The sequence below is a fragment of the Pangasianodon hypophthalmus genome, chromosome 17 (assembly GCF_027358585.1).
Source record: "Pangasianodon hypophthalmus isolate fPanHyp1 chromosome 17, fPanHyp1.pri, whole genome shotgun sequence".
Taxonomy (NCBI): domain Eukaryota; kingdom Metazoa; phylum Chordata; class Actinopteri; order Siluriformes; family Pangasiidae; genus Pangasianodon; species Pangasianodon hypophthalmus.
Genome location: NC_069726.1, coordinates 16,265,064 through 16,286,340, shown reverse-complemented (window position 1 = coordinate 16,286,340; position 21,277 = coordinate 16,265,064). Strand labels below are relative to the sequence as shown.

At 37.7% G+C, this 21,277-nt stretch overlaps 1 protein-coding gene across 1 annotated transcript; it reads left to right on the top strand.

Moving 5' to 3' along the window:
• The first annotated feature begins 504 nt into the window (after positions 1 to 504).
• Positions 505 to 13,304, top strand: fut10 (fucosyltransferase 10). Its single transcript, XM_026941674.3, has 4 exons — positions 505 to 765; positions 4,001 to 4,277; positions 7,512 to 8,347; positions 9,760 to 13,304. The coding sequence occupies exons 1-4, from the start codon at positions 685 to 687 to the stop codon at positions 9,982 to 9,984; spliced, it is 1,419 nt and encodes a 472-aa protein (XP_026797475.3). The 5' UTR covers positions 505 to 684; the 3' UTR covers positions 9,985 to 13,304.
• Positions 13,305 to 21,277: the final 7,973 nt, after the last annotated feature.

Genomic DNA, 21,277 nt, shown 5'->3' with positions numbered 1-21,277 from the left:
CAATAGAACCCCTTATAGAATTTGTAATGGTTTTAATGGTTATAATGGGAATTGTATTGGTTTTAATGGAAACTGTAATGGGTCTCTACTGGTAATTTGTTGATTTCTACTGGTGGCATGTTATGTCTAGTGGATTCCATTAAGGACCAGTAATGGTAATAGTTTGAATGGCTAGCTGATGGTTTGTAATGGTATTGTAGTGGAAACCATTAGAATTTCTGTGATGGTTTTTATTGTTTTTTCAGCAGGAAGCACTCAGAGAGGAGTGTTCAGAAAGTTTAGGTCTAATAATAATACTAATAATAATAATAATAATAATAATAAGTTTAAAATGGAAAACAGTATGTTTGTTTTGTCATAATTAAAATGTAAAGTGGATATTTGGAGCCAGTGAGGTGTTTTTGTCTTCGCATTGTTCGCACAGAAAAGCACCGATCCTTATTCATATGTACACACTGCTTCCTTTGGAAAGCTTGGGAGGATGGTTTGGAGATTAGCACAGGAAGTGAGCAGGCGCAGTTCCGGGTGTTTGGGCTGAATGGTGGAGCAGTAGCAGTAGCAGTAGCTCTGTGCGCTGTGAGTGTAAACAGTGTGAACAGTGTGAGGTGGGAACACGCTGCAGTCATGCTGTAGGAGGTGGAAACATGGTGCTGCTGCTGTTCAGGGCGTTTCTAGGCGCAGGACATGGCGCGACTGTCTGCCAGGAAACTTGTAGCCGTGTGCCTCTGCGCTTCAGCGTGTGTGTTTCTCATCATCACACTTCAGGTAACTCACACACTGTAAACACACGTTTACACTCCACACTCAGGAGCACCTTCTTCTACACGTGTGCAGGAAGTCAGGTACTGACAGTCAGGATCACTACAGACACCCAGCAACAACAGCCTGAGATAAGACCCTCCCTCCTTCTCTCTCTCTCTCTCTCTCTCTCTCTCTCTCTCTCTATCTATCTGTCTGTCTCTCTCAGTCTCCCTCTATCTGTCTCTCTCTCTGATCTCTGTGTGTTTGTGTGTTTGTTTGTCTACACCAGTCTCCTGGTAAGTGTTTCTGCTCTGATCTCTCTCTCTCTCTCTCTCTCTCTCTCTCTGTGTGTCTCATATCCCTCTCTCTCTCTCTCTCTGTATGTGTGTGTGTGTGTGTGTGTGTGTGTCTGTGTCTACACCAGTCTCCTGGTAAGTGTTTCTGCTCTGATCTCTCTCTCTCTCTCTCTCTCTCTCTCTCTCTCTGTATGTGTGTGTATGTGTATGTATGTGTGTGTATGTGTGTCTGTGTCTGTGTCTACACCATTTTTCTACACAAAAATTTTATATATATTTTATATACATACACAGATACATATACATCTCTCTCTCTCTCTCTCTCTCTCTCTCTCTCTCTCACTCTCACTCTCACTCTCACTCTGTGTCTGTGTCTGTGTCTACACCAGTCTCCTGGTAAGTGTTTCTGCTCTGATCTCTCTCTCTGCTCTTTATTTCAGTTAAAGCCAGGTGCCACACCCTAAAAGACATGAAAATGAAACATAACTTACTGGAAGTATGCAAGAATATTATAATACAAAAAAGATACAAATGAAGCATCAGATTTCAGACATGAACATTAGCGGAGTGTTGTTAACTCTTCTCAGGGGAAAGTAGCTAATGCGTTCTCACAGTGTCAAAGTGTTACATGAAGCAGGAAGATGTTTTCAGTGTCTCTTCCAGTAGAATAGAAGTGAATCGAATACAGATAGCTCTCTATCGGTTAAGTAGGTGAGGCTGAATAAGGTGTGATTTTTTTATACTATTTGAGCCCGCCCCCTTTTCCCCACCCATGAACACAAAGCAGTGGTTCAATTAGAGTTAGCATTAGCAAGGAGTGCCATGACATCACTTTCAAACACACTATCTAACACTATAAACACGCAAAACCCGACTCATAGTGATTCAGGAGAATGGTCAAAAGTGCAGTTGCCTTCCTTTTTTCTTCGTAATAAGCTCTTATGAGCGCTAAACTGCAATAGTAGCATGTTAGCAGGGTGCGGAGTGAAGGGGTGTGAGGGAGTGTCTGTGAAATGACTGACAGGATGGCCATGTAAACACAAACCTGCATTCAGGACCGTAATGCAGTTTTCCAAAGAGGTTTTTCAGCCGTGTAATACCTTTCTCCTGAGGTCACGGCTTAAACCATCTTTTCTGTTTTTAATCACGTTCTACCTAACTTTCCAGCTTATTCGTATTATTAGTAAGAAAAAAAAAGCAACTGTTGCACCTTGAAGTAACAAAATAAATGTATTGTAACTTGCCCTCTGTGAACCAGTGTGTGAAGTGAAATGATGAGTATGTACCACATTTGAAGGCTACAAAATATGACTTGGCATGCAGGAAGCAGCTCATGAACCAATTAATCTTTCAGTCTCAATTATCTGAGAAAATGTCTCATTTTCATTCGTTCTAAAAATGAAATGAAACATTTGTCTTGGTGTAGCTGGACATTGTAGTTTATATGAATAAATAGATATTTTATATATTGAAAATGTGAAAGTTGAAAAGAAGTTCACAACAATTCACACCTTTAACAAACAAGTGAAGGCTGTCTGTTGTATGAATGTGTTCTTGTTTGCAGGCGAACAGTCCTGAGCTGAGCTTCCAGGATTAATTGACTAACTCTTGGATAAAAGCTTGTCCCTTTTCTTACTGCTGGTATTTCTTATCTTTCCCTCTAACCACAAGCATCACCTTTCCACCTTTCCACCTTTCTGTAACTACTCTGCTACAAACAATCCATCCATCAGTGCAGAGCTTTTCAACCTAATCTCTGTCTACCACTTTATAGCATGGATCACAAGCATTTCAGCTCTATTCTGTGTTTTGAGAAAAGAACAACCACCAAAAAAAGTTTACTCAAAACTCATATAATATGGATTTATAGTATAATTTATAATATAACAGATAAATTATAAATTGTGTAAATTATAAATTTTATATATTTATAGTATATAAATATAAGTTTATAATATAAAATCTAAGTGCAGTCATTGGTGCATCAGTAAATATTTTCACAAAGCACATTTTTGTAAAACTCATAGATTCAGTCAAAGATGTTTGTAAATTAAGCTCTAAATCTGAGAGGAGACTCTGTCTCTTTCAGAGAGCAGGGAATTTTATGTTACCAATGTAGTTTTGTGGGTCTGATGCACAGACATCATAAAAACTCTGGCAAAGCGTAAGTAACTGGAATTATTGGAATGAAAACTGAAGAAGAACAGCTTTGCTCTCATGTCTATGTCATCCTTGGGCCTTTAGGCTGTAACAGCTGTAGTCTTGAATTCACATTATATAGTTGTTTATTTTAATTGTTTATTGATGGATGTAAACAACTGCCATTTGATTTCTGTTGTACTGGGCATTTCTCGGTGCGTGTTACAGTCTTTCTTCTTAGTATATGTCTGGACTGGAACATTGCCGTATTAGTTCCACCCATAGCCCTCTCTAGTGCTGTGTTCTGCTTAATGGGGTGTATGGGGTAGTGTTGGAGAGGCGAGGCCATTGCTCTCTTGATTTGCATTTTGTCCTTTCCTCTGCATGCATTCATTTCCAATGCAAGTTTCATCAGCATCCTTATACAAGGTCTTATGCACATGTTCAAAGGTTTGCATCCCTCATGATTTCTGAGTGGGGAATGAAGAAAATTTAACGCTATTATACATTTTATATTCAAAAAAAGGATTCCAATAAGTTCATAATAAAATGTGGGTGTCCATGATTGAAGACAGTTATTAGAGAGAAAGGATTCGTAGATAATATCTATATCATTCATAAAGGGAGATGCAAACGTTTGAACTGATATCATGAAAATTTTTTTACTATTAAAATCTTAACCATTTAACCTTTGATTTTCCATAATGTATTAAGGAAGGAAAACATAATACACTAATATCTTGTTGCTAAATTACATATCTTTGTTGCCTTCATTTTGTTCTGAGGGTATGCAAACCTTTGCACTCAGCTGTATTTCTGTTTAGGTGGTGGAGGAGCTGGGCCAGTTTGAGCAGGCGGTGCACACACTCCCCCTAAAGGACAGAGAGGAGTTAACACAGATCCAGGCTTTTCCTGCGAGTGCTGTGCTCACTGATGATGGAGTGTCTCCAGGCTCTGAGGGCCGTTACCCCGTTATTGTATGGTGGTCTCCACTGACAGGAGAGCTGGGCCGGCTTGGGGAGTGCGGACATAACAGATGTTTTTTCACCATTAACAAGTCTTACTATGCTCATCCTTCTACACAGGCCTTCCTGTTTTATGGTAAGTGACGCTGGGATTGAGCCCAGGATTGTGTAAAGACAGTTCCACATTTCCTACTGCATGTCTAAATCATCACACATGCCTGAATTGAATTTAGTACCTTTATAAAAATTAGTATTAAATATGAAATGTATACATGCATCAGAAATTTCATGAGGTTGACCAACCAGACCAAGAAATATAATGCCATATGGAATATCTAATAAGTATGCATAGTGCGATAAAGCAGTTACACTATATGGCCAAAAGTTTGCGGACACCTGACCGTCACACCCATATGTGGTTCTTCCCCAAATTGTTGCCACAAAGTTGGAAGCTCACACTTGTTTAAACTGATTTATATGCTGTAGCATTATAAATTCCCTTCTCTGGAACTAAATCTAAACATGTTCCAGCATGAAAATGCCCCTGTGCATAAAGCCAGGTCCATGAATACGTGTCACAGTGAATGTTTTTCAATCCAGTAACTATAACTTGCTCTGAAAAGCTCACTGTGTTAGTGTTCAAAATTGGTTGATAGGAGTGTGCATACACAAAAGTGTGAACAACTATTCAGATTGCATCCTGCAAGATTCTAAAGTTTGTGACAGAAAAGTGTACTGTGGGCTGTGAGCATGAATAGCATGAATATGAATGTAGTACTATTAGAGTATGCATACTAAAACATAAGTTTGTAATATGCATTTACTTCTCTCAAAATTATATTCTTATTACTTGAGCAATAAATAACTAAAAAAAAAATGCCCATATAAGGCTAATATGCAAATATGCAACATATATTCTAAGTATAATACAGGTATCTATAATATGATAATAGTCATCACAACATGCATTTAAGAACTATTAGTTTGAAGGTAGGAATATTAATATGTGTGTGAATATAAGTGTAAATCACTTATGTGTCATTCACTAGAGTGTGTTGCTCCTTATCTACTATTTGTTAAAGAAGATATATAGTTAAAAGCTTTTGGTAAAAACATTACTCTTGGTAAAATGCAAGTGTTACCTCACTACTCTGGGTTTGTGTGAATTATACTCACACAATCGATGCTGAGTCTATCATCACAGACTTATGTAAAAACAGGAAAATAGTGGAACGCGTCAGTTAATCATGACTAAGCTTGCAAAAAAAAAAAGCCTGTAAAGATGAAACTCTTACATTTTGTCTTTTATAGACATTGATTCGTATGAAAATGAAAATATATTCAAGGGTTTTGAATACTCTCCCATGAGTAATCTGACCACTAACTGTCTGTGAAATTCACCAGTAATCCTTTCCACTCATTTGGCTCACAGTTCTCTGGTGGTACGAGTGGAAAGTTTTTGGCCCCTGGCGGGAGAGCTAATCCTGGCTTGGCTGACCCTGCAGCTTTCAGTACTGCAGCTTCTGCCTTCATCTTAGCACTGAGTCCATGAATCCACTCTTTATCACACCTCTCAGAGCAGAGGCAGACGTTAAACCAGTTCAGTCAAACTCACTGTCCTGACATTGCACTGGCATTGTCAGGACTGTAGTGATTTAGATTAATTAATCTCTGAGCAGATGCTGGTAATAACAATCACTGAATAGCTAAAATATTTAAACAGGTGTCCTGTCTGGTCTGGACCTAAGACATACACTGCAATCGACTAAAGGTTGTAACTCTGTAACTTGTTATGAGCATATGACGTAATGTCCACATCGCCGCTCACACTAAATTAAATATCACTTAACTATTTTATATGAGCTTATAGCAGCATTTACTTTTGATCGTCCAACATAGACCAACTATAGCACTGACCTTACAGTTCACCGTTTTGAGAAAGAAACTACATCATAAATTCATGATCCCTAATGGTAGCTGGCTAGCTTGTTGCTAACAAAACACACACTTTAATGGATGCATCAGTGTTCTTTCCCAGTTTGTATCTTGAATGCTAACTGATGCAGAAGAATGTCAGACACAGAACCAAGTATGCTAACAAAAGTAGATCCATGCTGGTAGCAGTATACCTTTGAAAAATAGATACTCCTTTATATGCATCACTCATGGCATGCATTCTTCACCCAGTTTGTAGTTTTCTCTATATTCTAAACAGTATATCATGTTCACGGTCTAGCCATTCTCCTAAATGTGTGTTGACCTTGAAGTGCGCTCTACATCTCTCAAGTGATTCTGATCTTCAGGGGGAGTTCGGGCTCAATTAACATGATAAGTAGCACTTGTCAGTCCTCTGTGGATAGCTGCTGCAAGCCAACTAGCCAAAAGCTGTGCCCCCTGTTCTAGTCCAAAAATAGATCAGTGGCACTAATGCACCTTTGCTTATTTAAATGCCTTGTCCTTTCAGCGACCCCCCAAATGGGCAAACTTGTCTTTATGTAATTTAAACACTTGACAGCTTTATTCCCCTACATGTCTGTTCTCCTAGAAATCATAAGAGTTTATAGTGACAGAAGAGGAAAAAAATCTGGTACAAAATTTACTGAATGCTACTGACAAAGCAGTGGGACCAAACTGTGATCCAGTAAACAGTGATCCAGTGTGACATGACAAAATAGCTACATAACCTTTTGCATTGGGAGATTGGAGTGTTTTTTTCCTCTTATACCACAGCAAATTGCCAGTGATTACAATTTTTTATTTATTAAAGTATGAATCATTGTACTTTATCTTTTATCTGTTAATAGTTGCATCTAATGGTCCACAAAACAAGTTACTTCCTGTTAACACTTATGTAATAACTAGCTATAAACAAAAGACAAAAAGAATGCATCTTGTCACAGCCGAGAACCCTGAACGCTTTCTGCTGGGGGGAACTAAAAGTTACAGCTTTGCCTTGAACTGTTGACACTGGAGACTCCTTCCAAAAACATGTTAAATAAACATCTCCTCACTGCAAACTTCACCATATCAACAATTACACACTTTCTAAAATCTGCTTATGTGCAGCATCCACCAAACACTCCCTGTTTCAGTTACTACTTTAGAAACAATAACAAGCATATTAATATAAACCTGTGTCTTACAGTTGGAACTACTGTCACAGTTATACTGTTCTAGAAAATTAATCAACACATTGTGACCAATCAGAATCAAGAATTCAAAAGTGTTGTGGTATAGATGGATACAAAAGTATCTTATAAATCTCCAGTGCATTAAACCTTAATGATCATATTAACATGATGCAAAAACTGCTTATCTAGTCTTATACATAGCTATCTACGTTTACAGCATTAGCGCTTTTTCTTTCAAGGTACGGACTTCAGTATAGAAAGTCTCCCCTTACCAAGAAAGCAACAGCACCACTGGGCTCTTTTCCATGAGGAGTCACCTAAGAACAACTACAAGCTCTTCCACAAGCCTGTCATCACCCTGTTCAACCACACAGCCACCTTTAGCCACCACTCCCACCTCCCCCTCACCACGCAACACCTGGAGAGCCTCCACATGCTCACCTCCCACACGTTCCTGCTCCCTCTGGCCCAGAAGAACCAGCTGAGACACACTCTGGCTCCTGTGGCGTATGTCCAGTCAGACTGTGACCCACCATCAGACCGCGATGTCTATGTGCAGGAGCTCATGAATCACATTCCAGTGGACTCCTATGGCCAGTGCCTGCACAACAAGGATCTTCCCTTCCACTTGAGTGACTCCACTGCCATGGATGCGGAGAGCTTCTATGAGATCCTAGCCCAGTATAAGTTCATCCTAGCATTTGAAAATGCCATCTGTGATGACTACATCACAGAGAAACTGTGGCGGCCACTCAAGCTCGGCGTAGTCCCTGTGTACTTTGGAGCCCCTAATGTTCACATGTGGCTTCCAAGCAACAGAAGCGCAATTGTGGTGGACCCAAAGCAGTCTCCAGAGAAACTGGCCCAGTATATAAAGAGTCTGGACAAAAACGACCAGGAGTATTTAACATACCTGGACTGGAAGCTGAAACGGGAAGTCTCAAATCAGAGACTTTTTAAAGAAGTGAAGGAGCGTCAGTGGGGTGTGCAGGACATCCATCAGGATAACTTTATTGATGTGTTTGAGTGCATGGTGTGTAACAGGCTGTGGGAGAACAACAACAGACAAAATGAGGTAAGCATTTCTACAGGTGTCAAAGTAGCCCTGAACCCAAAAACCTTCTGAAATCTGCCACATTTTTCCATTTACGTAAGTTACAAGTGTTGCATATGATCATCTCAGTTTGTTACACTCACTGTCCACTTTAACAGGAAAACCTGTACACTTGCTCATTTATGCAGTTATCCAATCAGCCAGTCATGTGGCTACAGTGCAATGCATAAAATCATGCAGATACAGGTCAAGATCTTCAGTTAAAGTCCACATCAGACATCAGAACCACCAACAACCGTGCCACAATTAAAGTCACAGCGATCACATGTTTCCCCATTCTGATGTTTGATTCTGATGAACATTGCCTGAAGCTCTTGACCTGTATCTGCATGATTTTATGTATTGTGCTGCCCCATAATTGAATGATTGGATAACTGCATAAATGTACAAGTGTACAGGTGTTCCTATTCAAGTGGATGGTAAGTGTATGTCTCAACATTGGCTTGGATGGTGTGGTGTGATTTGAATGGATACTCTTATATCAGTCACTGAGAAGATGAACATTTGAATCAATGCTTGGATACTAAAAAACCCAAATGCAGGTTTATTAGCAGTTAACAACCTGGCTAGTAATTAAGTCAGGTTACTAGACAGTGTTTAATAGTTTAGTGGGAATGAAAATATTTAAAATATACTATTATAAATAGATTGTTTGCTATCGTTACAACCGTGATGACACTGAGGGGTGTTTCACTCTGTGTAATCACCTGACACGACTGTCACTGATAGGATGAGGCTACAGTCTGTGCTAGAAAGAATTCCATCCATTCACACCATTCAGCATATTCTTCTTATGAACATCAGTGGTTCCACAAAGTCCAAAATAGTCTGCTTTATTGGGGGTTGGAGGAGTGCTAGTCCATTTATACCAGCTGCCCCTGAATGTGTGTCATTTTAGATTTTTCTTATAAAAATTCTTATGAAAGCCTGTCCTGTAGCTGAAATCTGGCAAACAGTCAGAATGATGAAAAGTCAGGTTTTTTTTGACATAATTGGTGTTTTCTGCCAATAATATACTTTGACACCTTAACTTTAAGAAACCATAATTATATTTCACCAAAACAACAAGGAAACGTTTTGATTTTATTCATAATATGCATAGGCATAGTTCAGGAAAGTTCTGTACTTTCAGCATTTCACCATATGACTGAAATATATGTAGAGTAATGCGTTATTAATTGTAGTGCCTCACCTCTGGTTGAAGAAGGTAAAACTGCCGCTTATTAGAAATCTAAATGAAAGTGAAGGATATGTATACACCTAAAATGAAGGAAAAATCCTGTATTTTTGGCTTTAATAATGCTGCTGTATTACTTGCATCTATACTGTTGCCATGTCAACACATCCATCCTCTTTCATCCTGTCTGTAACAGGGTTTGGTCCCCAGAGTGTGGCAGGCTGAAGAACATCATCTCACATGTCCACCTCCAAAGCTGTTCGAGTTTGCTGTAGATCATTCTAACAGCTCTTCTCTGCGCCACATCTGGAGAGCCAGTTATGAGCAGTCAGTGAGAGAAGCCCGAGCTCTAAGACGGCTAATACTGAGAAACAGGAATTTCACATCTACACAGTTCTGGAGGGAGGTGTTTAGTGACTGAACTCCACTTTACATGAAATGTGATCATGTAATGCTTAAAAGGGCAGTAAATGTTTTTAAATAATTGAAATATTATAGCATTTGGGAGAGAGAAAGAGAGAGTCTTCTATTACTACAGTTAGACCTGCTTCTTGTTCTGATCTGATGAGCAGCAAGACATTAATATGCAGGTAGGGTTACAGGCTGCTATCTTCTAATCCCTCAGACAAGACGTGGACTTACAATTTACGGCTGATATGGTTGTATACACTAAAACAGTATTTTATGTACATTTCTAATGTTTCCTACAAACATAAACAAGATGCAATAATTAGAAAACCCATCAGTAGCTCTTTGACCGTCCTTGAACTCACATCCTTTGTTTTGTCACTGCTTACAGCTACTTTTTTTTTTTTTTTTTTTTTTAACAGATGTCTTACTGTGTTTTATTAACAAAAAGTTGCTTTTCAAAGACGCTGAAACAGCCATAAGCACTATACAGCAATCGGCCATAACATTAAAACCAACGTGCCTAATATTGCGTAGGTCCCCCTGGTGCCGCCGAAACAGCTCTGACCTGTCGATGCATGGACTCAGCAAGACCTCTGAAGGTGCGCTGTGGTATCTGGCACCAAGATGTTAGCTGTAGATCCTTAAAGTTCTGTAAGTTGAAGGTGGGGCCTCCATGGATTGGACTTGTTTGTCCAGCACATCCCACAGATGCTCGATCAGATTGAGATCTGGGGAATTTGGAGGCCAAGTCAACACCTTGAACTCTCTGTCTTGTTCCGCAAACCGTTCCTGAAAAATTTTCGCAGTGTGGCAGGCGCATTATCCTGCTGAAAGAGGCCACTGCCATTAGGGAATACCGTTGCCATGCCAGCCAGCTTGTCTTCTTCTTATAGTGCATGTTGGTGCCACCTCTTCTCCAGGGAAGTAACGCACATGCACCCGTCCATCCATATCCATCAGGCTAGGCCACTTTCTTCCATTGCTCCATGGTCCAGTTCTGATGTTCAGATGCCCATTGCGGTGAATAGCAGTACTCATGGGCACTCTGACCGGTCAGCAGAGTAGCCCCATACACAGCAACCTGTGATGCACTGTGTGTTCTGACACCTTTCTATCATAGCCAGCATTAACTTTTTCAGCAGTTTGTGCTACAGTAGCTCTTCTGTGGGCTCAAACCAGACAGGCTAGCCTTCGCTACCCACTTGCATCAATGAGCCTTGGGTGCCTGTGACCCTGTGGTCGGTTCATTGGTTGTCCTTTCCTGGACCACTTTTGATAGGTACTAACCACTGCATACCGGGAACACCCCACAAGACCTGTCGTTTTGGAGATGCTCTGACCCAGTCGTCTAGCCATCACAATTTGGCCCTAGTCAAAGTTGCTCAGATCCTTATGTTTGCCCATCATATCAACTTCAAGAACTGACTGCTCACTTGCTGCCTAATATATCCAACTGCTTGACAGGTGCAACTGTAACGAGATAATCAATGTTATTCACTTCACCTGTCAGTGGTTTTAATGTTATGAATTCTAAATATAGCATATAGGTTCTAAATATAGCATTTACCTGAACTTGTGTTTCTAAAGTAAACTGAGATGTATACAAGAGTCAAGGGCCCAAGCTGCTGTAGTCTTGCTTAAGTCAGTCTTAGACCATACCTGCAGATTTTATGTTATTATCAGAAACAATTAAGCTCCCTCAGGAAAGATGAGCAGTGCTCTCTTGTGGAATTAGCAAAAAATAAATTTACAAATTTAGCATGGGACGAAAGGCCACCTGAGGTGAAACCAATAGAAATCAATACCATCAGTGTGCTGCAGAAAGCTCACGTCTCCACAAATAGAGCTTCGCCTAGAGCCTATAGTTAGTGTGCTATATTTGTGTCTTAAAAGTTTTACCAGCTGTAGCAATTTTGGTCCTTAATGGGGGTCATTTAGCCCTTACTGAATAAACTCTTGCACCTATCGACTTTATATATACTTTGTGTGTTAAAGGGTGAACAGTTAAATATAGTGCCTTTTTGACCCCCCCAAAAAGGCTGACCATAAAGTACTGCACTGTCCTAAACATCACATGTTTATATGATATAGACTACAACCATGAAGTGCTGAAAAAAAAAAATGCAGAATATTACATTTGTAGCTAAAAATACATATACATGCATGCATTTACATATAGTGCCTTTCTGTATTAATACTGTAATAATAATAATAATAATAATAATAATAATAATAATAATAATAATAATAAACATATGTATTAAACTTGTGGGACATGCAGTGAATGTTTCTAAGTTAGCGTGCTGGTCAAAAAAGACTATAATAAATGTTCATATCTCATCATTAAAAAAAAAAATTAATTCATGTATATTGAATGGTATTAAGACCTTAAGTTGACTGGTCTTTCTTTTCAAACAAGACAAATCCAATTAAATGAGGAGCAGACACTTTGGTATAGTGCTGTGGAAAATCTGTTGCTTATACTGCAAGTTATTTACTTGGTTAACTATTGCACTTCATACAACACAGCCTAAACACACCTACAGGCCCTCATCGCTGGTCGCAGGAAAATATGAGTGTATCGTACCCCAGACATTACTATCTGGTTTTTAAAAGAGCTTACCCATTCTCCAATTCCTGGAAGATTTGTTCTAATGCACAAATTCAGATTTTATTTTGTGTGCTAGTGATGTGGCCACTAGATGGAGACTCTGATTTTTAATTTTTTTTATTTTTTTCTGAAGAGCACAGCACCATAGTCTCGTTTCAGTTCTACCATTAAAAAGATAGTCACTAGAAATGAGCATTCAGTTCAAAATTGGCTAATCATTTACTTATGATAAGCCAATTTTTTTTTTGGCTCGTTTACTGACATTTGATATAACATGTATAAACAGCTGTTTTTAACTGTACATTTCACTAGTATTTATAATCAATTGCAAAAAAAGTACTCAAATATTGCTTTTTGTTTAAAGCAACTTTAATGTCTGAAGGGCAATAGGCAGTTCTTGCACAATGACAGAATGTGGTTTCATACTAATTGGTATGGATTTGATTGGATGTCTTAAATACAGTTAATGAAGAAAGTTAAATGCACAGAAATGAGATTGTTTGGATTGTTAGCCAAGCAAAAGTAAAAAGTATATATTTGTCCCAGGTTCTCCGGTTTCCTCCTACCTTTCAAAACATGCCATTAAGTAGACCTAATGTTACCTAAATTGCCCCTAGGTGTGCACTGCGATGAACTGGCATCCCATCCAGAGTGTATTCCCACCTCACTCCCCGTGTTCCCATGACCCTGACAAGAATAAACTGGTTACAGAAGAAGAATGAATGATACTCTTATTTTTATTCCTTTTTTTCTTTTTAAAATCTCCATTAAGCAATTTATCCTGATATTCTAGTCATTAACATTAATAGGATCAGGAAAATATTCTTCATTTTGGCAATAGCTCTGGTTTCTCAGGGTTTGTTAAAAGCCACAGTGGCATGTTCTGTGTTGTGTTAATTTACAGTTTGCACCAGCTTGCAGTTTTTCATGAATTCAGTTGAGGTAAGCAGGTTTTACCCAGCAGTATCCCACTGCAGCAGTGCTCATGCTTCAAGACCACACACACATGCCACAGTGCTTCTGAGCCGCCATGATCTCTGAGGCATGACTGATCATTAAACGGCCTTCCTGTTTTTCTTTTTTTCCCTTAAGTACAATTAAGACAAAAATGAACAAAAAAACTTTACAGAATTCTAAAATAGGTGTAAAAGTAATACATAAAAGACATAAAATTGTCTACTAAAGCAAGTCATCTGTTTTTTTTATTACACCTAAATCTGTGGCATTATACCATATGTATATGTTGACTATCATAAGTTATAAATTTCTTACATAAACATACATGCTGTAAACACGAGGTAATGTCACTGCAAGCTTTGTATCATTTTGATCCATCATAAATGATTATCTTAACAACATAATTGTATCACTTTGACACCAAGCTATTGACTATAATTTAAGAAGTTTTACAACATGATGACTACAATAAAGCCACTTATTTGGTTTGACTGGTTACAGTATATTCAGATGCAACTTTCACTTCCCTTGTGACCAAAAGTACAAGTGTTGGTTTTGAGTTTCATCACAGTATCACTGCAATACTGCTGATGACAGAGTTCAATGAGCTTCTTGTGTTTATTACATTCCTTCTGTCATATGTAGCCTGACAGACACATATCATTGTCACATAGAGTTATTGACATGGATGATCCAAACAAATCAGCAGCCCGAGCACCACTTTGCGTGTCTGCACTATTAGTTTACTATTCATAGTTGACTGGGGGACGTGTAAGTTTAGAGGGTGTTAATAATAGTTAGATAGTAAGCAACTTTTACTTTATATGTATGTTTAAACGTTAAAAGTTTAAGCTTCATATGTTTAATGGAGGAGCAACACACCACTAGCACACTCCTCATTGTCTGCTGCAATACACACATCAGCCAAGGCTGCATTCTGTTCATTTTTCCTAGTTTGCTAGCAGGCATCGAAGATAGTTTCACTAGAGAATGAGGACTATGGCTATGCAGAATCTTCCCCTTCCCAGGAATGTGAGTATTCTGTATTATTTGCATTACATTCATACATTTAACTTACTAACTAGCTTGTCATACTTTAGGGTTAATCTTTACATTAGCCTGTAGGTTTCCAGGCAAAAGCAAAAACATCAGCAGGTTCATTGGAGCATTCACCTGAGTGATGGGCTCACTAAGGAATTTATTTGTCCACACTTGTTTAGGGGAAGATTTATTTTTAAGGAAGCCACCAGCACAGCACCATACAGAGCACTGTCACTATATTATTTTAATATATTATTTTTAATGTGGTGGTGATTTCCACTCTGGTTCTCACTGCTTGAGCGTAGTCAGATAATTCAACCTCTCCAATCAAAATGGCTTTCCACCGAAACTGCTAGAAGACTGAAATCCTGACAGCCCATCCCCAAACACATAAAATCAATGCAATTACTGATGTTCTCCCTTTCAGAAAACGGCATCTGACACAAAACAGCGTTACTATCAACAAAGTGAAACATATGAGTCATCACACAGTTTCAGGCTGATGTCAGAAACGATTATGTCAGTTAAGTATCTGGTAAACAACTTGTAACCAATGTCATGTAGCCTACAGCATAAGCACTTAGGTAGTGCACTTCAGTAGATTATAAATCATCCTGTTTCATCACTCAGTGATTATAATGACAGGCGGTAGTGGTCCCTGGCAGAGAAAACATCAGTAATAGCCCTGGACGGCATAGTGCCAGGGCTAACACCTACACAATGAAAAAATCAAAAATTCTATAATCTCTACAATAAAATACAGTTTGTAAACCAGTAAGAGATTATAAATGTTTAACAGCTTGTTGCTACAGTATTGCCGGAAGATGTTAACTGTACTGGTAGATTATACTGTATCAAAGCAGCTTACAGTATATCTACAGAAACACTGCTGTGACTATATTATAATAATACAGCAAAAAACACAGTATTATTAACATTACTGTAAAACTAGATATGAAAAGCTTTTTCCTGAAGCAGGAAAAGAACCTTCCAGATATAAAAAAAATTCTTTCATAGGTTAAGTGTGAGGTTTAAACTGGAGGAAAAGCGACTCAGTGCTAGGTAATGCTAGCCTAACTAGGTAGTGAACATATGCTATCTAGCTTCTTCTTTTTCATTTTAGCATGTTACCATATGACATATGGTTAGCATGTAACATGTATGTTAGTTTAGCATGTATCTGTAATTTGTTAACATATTGATTCTTAAGTGCAATGAAATGATTGCTTTAATAAAAAAATACCTTATTTGATTTTTATCTGAATTTTGGCTCTCAAATATATTTAAGATGTCTATTTCGCAATAGCTAAATATTAGACATAACATCAAGCGTAACAATAAGACATAACATTAATAATAAACCGTTATCACAACTGCAATGTGGTGTAGTGGTGATTTTTACAGTTTTATACTATTAGCAATATGTAGTCCTTTAAAAACAGAACAATGTTATTACTATAAATAAACATTTTAAAATGTTTTAAATGGTGTAAATTTACACGGTCAGTTTTGACAGTGATAATGTGCTACCTGCGCAGCCTTCTCATACATGCAATTATCCAATCAGCCAATCATGTGGCAGCAGCACAATATATTAAATCATGCTGATACAGGTCAAGAACAGTTAATGGGGGAAAATGTGATCTGAGTGACTGACCATGGTTTTTAAAATGGTTATTGGTGCCAGACTGTCTGGTCTGGGTATTTCAGAAACTGCTGATCTCCTGGGATTTTCATGTACAACAGTTTCTAGAGTTTATACAGATCGGTGTGAAAACAAAAAAACAAATATCCAGTGAGCAGCAGTTCTGTGAGCAGAACCACCTTCTTGATGAGAGAGGTCAGAGGAGAATGGTCAGACTGGTTCAAGCTAACAGGAAGGCTATGATAACTCAAATAATCACTTTTTACAACCGTGACAAGCAGAAAAGCATCTCAGAACATAAAACATACCAAACCTGGAGACAGATGGGCTACAACAGCAGAAGACCACATTGGGTTCCACTACTGTCAGCCAAGTAGTAATGCAATCTGAGGCTACAGTGGCACAGATTATAAAAAGACCAGGCTATGGTTTTTCAATGTTCAACTGTGAGTGTATGTACTTATATAGTATTGTCTAATGGTAGGGGAGCTGATACTTGTTGAGGGACTCTGGGGCGTGCACAGAATTACCAGATGTATGGAGGCTCTGCCAAAAAAAAGGTTGAATACAACTATTTTACAAGTGAAGTACTGAGTTCTTCTGTCATTGGATAAGGTTTTGGCATATTAGCTGGAATATATGGTGAAGTAACATGCATTTTAAAATGACTGTTATCTGTTTGGAGGTTACACATAGACCTATCTCACACACCAGGCAATGATAATGAGAGAAGATGGTGCCACCACTTTAGGTCAGTGAGGCTTATGAAATTTTCAAAACCCTTCTTGAAGGCATGAGGCAATTTGAATAATTTTCTAATAGCATTTCTTATATTTTTTCATACATGGTGCCAGTTTAGTTGTCAAGACTTTAAATGACAGAATTCAAAACGAATAGGAATGAATAGATTAGAATATGTTACTGATTGCAGTGCTGTTTAGGTCCTGTTACTCATTACAGCTTTAATAATCTTTAGTATACAATCCTTAACATAAGCATGTGATCATGTATTTCATGTGTAAGATGTGCAAATATGAAATTATTGCAGAGCATTTCTAATAAAGGTCTCATTAGATCTTCAATGATAGCTCCTAAATTAGTCCATTATCCATAGTTGAACTTTAATTACAGCTTAGTTATTTTATTAATAATTAACACCTCGTTAAGGCTTCATTTATGATGCTCCAAAGAAGTTGGAGTTCAGTGTAAGAGTAACAAGAGAGCAATGAAGTGTGAAATAGTGCAGTTATCACAATTATCAGCTGCAATGGGAATTGTCTCTTTGTTATGCTTGCGATAAGGACACTAATAAGTGTGCATAGAATATATGCTGCACAAAACTATTCTCTACCCCAGAAACATCTGATATGCTTAGTACAATTCCCCAGGACCTTCCAGCAGCAGTGCTCTCTATCTTATGGCACATAAACACACTGAGACAAACTGTACTTACTTAACTTTAGCTTAATATCAGTGTACTAAAATTCCCTGCAACACTCTTTTTGCAAGATTTTATCATATTAACAGTACTAAAACTTGTTCTCAGTAAAATTTTCACACTGAAATAAAATGATGGTTTTCTACTGATTTTGAATGTTATAATGCCCCATAACTACTTAAAATGAGCATTAATACACTTCTGTACCTTTCCCTCAATTGAAAGTCAGCATTATGTATGAATATACAGTGTATAAATGTCTTTTGAAAACAGTGTTGTATTAAGTACCCAATAATAATAATACATTTCACCCATGTAATTCTTAATAATGAAACAATATCTTTTACCGTTTTCCAACACTGAATCTAAGAAAACATGCATTTTAAATATTTCTTTTTAAAAAGAAAGGTTTCTCTGCATTTTGCACTGCAATTTAAATTAAACAGGGTTTAAATTAACAACACAGTTAACCAAAATGTGATTAACTAGCATCCGTGCTAATGGTATGAGGACATTAAGGATATTCTAATCGTTTATATTTTAAAATTAATAATTTGTAAAATAACCTATAATTTGGGAAACAGGATTGAAATAGCCATAGGTTTTTGGAAATCACAATTTCAGGATGTCAACTGGGTAGAGACCTTTAAAATTACAAAACGTTTTTGTATTACCAATGAAATATAGAAGGTATCATTTAACATTGTTCACTGGATTTATCCTGTAAAACAGGTGATTGCAAGGTTTTGGAAAGATCGATTTAATTTTTTTTTTTTTTTTTTTTTTTTTGCAAGGAGGGAAACGAGAGCATTGTCCACTTGTTTCATGACTGTATTTATACAAAATTATTTTGGTATGATTTGGCATTTTTTATTTTTCTATGATAGTGATGTCGAATTTAAAATATAGTATTTTATAAATTTACTGATTATATATGGAAAATTCTTTATCCATGAATGTAAATGGGCATCAAAAAAACCTACCTTTACTCATTTTAAAATAGAAATAGGCCAATACATTCATACTTTAACAGAACCAAGAAATAACAAAGCAAAAAAACAAAAACAAAACAAAACTGTGAATTGCTGTAAAGCCTTAAATCTGTCCTTTGACTGATTGATTTATAATGCGCAACATGTATAATATGCTGTTTGCTTATCAAGATGCTGATATACCCTATTTGTATAGTTTTTCTTTTTTTCCGTATTTCATTTTCTATGACTGATATATGTCATAATTGCCTTTAATAATGTGTTCAAAATTGTTCAAAATGATGCAATAAAAATAAAAAAGACAAAAAAGACACACAAAAGAGTCAGTCCTGAACTATTCAGTGTTAGTTTAAAAGTAGCGCACAACTGACGCACAGTGACGTATTTCACCATCGCCAGCCAATCAGAAACACAATCCAACATAAACAGGAAATACTACATCCATGATCGAGATACAGGGAAGTGGTTAGCATCTGTCTTCCTCAGTGTAATATTTACTTCAAGCGAGGCCTGTCTCTCGAGTCATTTTAACAAAATCCAAATAGATTGTGCTCTAAAATAAACTCAAATGATCCCTTTCTTGTATTTATGAGTTTGTTCTGCTTGGGCTCTCGCGCAACAATGTTATTTTAGTAAGATAAAGAAAGATAACAAAGTAGCTGTGAACTTAATCTGCATTTGAATACACTGAACAACAAAAAGTAGAACATTAATTGAATGGGAAAATGTTTTTAATATATTGCAATGTACCTAGCCAATAATCTCATGGCATTTTGTTCATTATGGAATTTTGCTTTGATCACTGCCACATGCAGTAGCATGAATAGAGAGAAACTTGTTGCTGTTCAACAATCCCTGCAGAAAGGGAGAACCACAATGGTATTAACATGTGTTTACATGGCACTAGCAAAAAGGTCCACACATACCAGGAGAAATCTCTCCCAGATCTGGGCTACCACAAGGTGTACACACCACTCCTGTGGATGTATGCACAGTCTCAATTAAACATTGAGCTATGCTCAGCTTTGCAGGACAGGACATCTCCAGCTCTAGTCACAAAACTGATCACAGCTCCATACCATGTGCTCAGACTAGAAGGAAAAACAGAATGCTTGGGCACAAGGGTTTATTCAAGTGTTAGACAACCCCTTGGTGGTGAGGAAGGGTGAAATAGTACCAGGACTTTATTGATCCTTAACACTAGCTAAAAACTAGTTACCTTGCATAAGACCATGGATTTTTCTGCACATCATCCTAAAATTTTTTTATATTAGTTTCCAGGATTAGAGATAGTTTGTTAGAAGAGAGGGCCTAGATGGAGGTTTTGATCTGTTTCAAAAAGATATTTTATTGGGACACCATTGTAGTTATTTTAGTTACACCCAAATGACTCACAGAATATGCATTTGAATAAATAGCGCCCACATAAACCTTTGGTCTAGTTTTTTTGTTATAGCGATCAAATTAGAATTTGGTTTATATATGGCATATACAGCATATCTGAGCCTAGCAGCTCTGTATCACATTAATAAATGCTGGATAAACTAATGCTGTCATTTCAGCTCATCAGATCATTACATGCTTTCAGAAATCAAGCCCTGATCTTTTCAAATGAAGCCAAACAATGCGTTAACAATGAGTCCTCAATTCAAAATAGACAAAAATCAGGCAAAGGGTCAAAACATGATCAATTCACTAACAGTAAATTCAAGAGAGTAGTCGAGACAGTGACAGCTTATAACAGCTTATAAATGCCTGTCACATAGCAACAGTGTCTGTGAACCCTCTCACTTCCCAGTGGTGACTTATTTGTGCACCACCTTATTCAAACAAATGAAGCACTCCATGACACCATATGGTCAAATGTAGTGTGCCTCACCCTCTGCATGTTTAAGGCTTCAAGAGGCCATGCTTGATGTCAGATCATATATCTTCTGCTGCTACCCTGGCTTCCGGTGGAGTTTCCCCTGCAATACTGCAACAGCTGGAGCAATAAGAGTGATGAGCAGTTTCATTGGGCTCCTGAGGACTGCTGGCTCACTCCAATTAAGAGGTCAGGACACCAGCAAAGCTTTAGGCACCACCCGAGAGTCCAAGCTGGGTAGTTTTAATAGAGGAGATTTCAGAGGGGAATTGTTTCCGCAGAGACAGTGACGGTTTCTCACTCCTACTAAATGGCCTTACAGCTTTTGTGACTGCCACAGAGGTTAGTTGGAAATATTGGGTCAGAGCAGGACATGTACAAACAAGCTGTTTCTTGTTAACCATTTCAACATAAACTGCTAAATTATGATAGAAACTTGATATTCACCACATTCAGGAATATTCTGGGTTCTGCCAAGAACTTTTAAATGCTATATTTCAGCTGAAACAGAGAACTAGAAAGTAGTTAGATCATGTGCTCACTACTTAAAAACATATCAGCGAACCATGCTGATTGATAGCTTTATCTATACTCACTTCCTTATTTGCATATTCACTTTATCTATGTACATTCATATGATTTAGTAAACATCTTTTTCCGCAGTGCTTAATAGTCTCAACTGAAGACTACAAAAGTACTTTATAGTTTCCACTGAAAAACAGATCCTCATGCAAGTACGAGTAGATCACAGTCTA

What these genes read in the sequence shown, in the direction of transcription:
- fut10 (XM_026941674.3), top strand. Translation starts at nt 685, where the DNA reads ATGGCGCGACTGTCTGCCAGGAAACTTGTAGCCGTGTGCCTCTGCGCT. An exon ending in ACAGGCCTTCCTGTTTTATG is followed by an intron (nt 4,278 to 7,511) that starts GTAAGTGACGCT and finishes TTTTCTTTCAAG; the next exon opens with GTACGGACTTCAGTATAGAA. An exon ending in ACAACAACAGACAAAATGAG is followed by an intron (nt 8,348 to 9,759) that starts GTAAGCATTTCT and finishes TGTCTGTAACAG; the next exon opens with GGTTTGGTCCCCAGAGTGTG.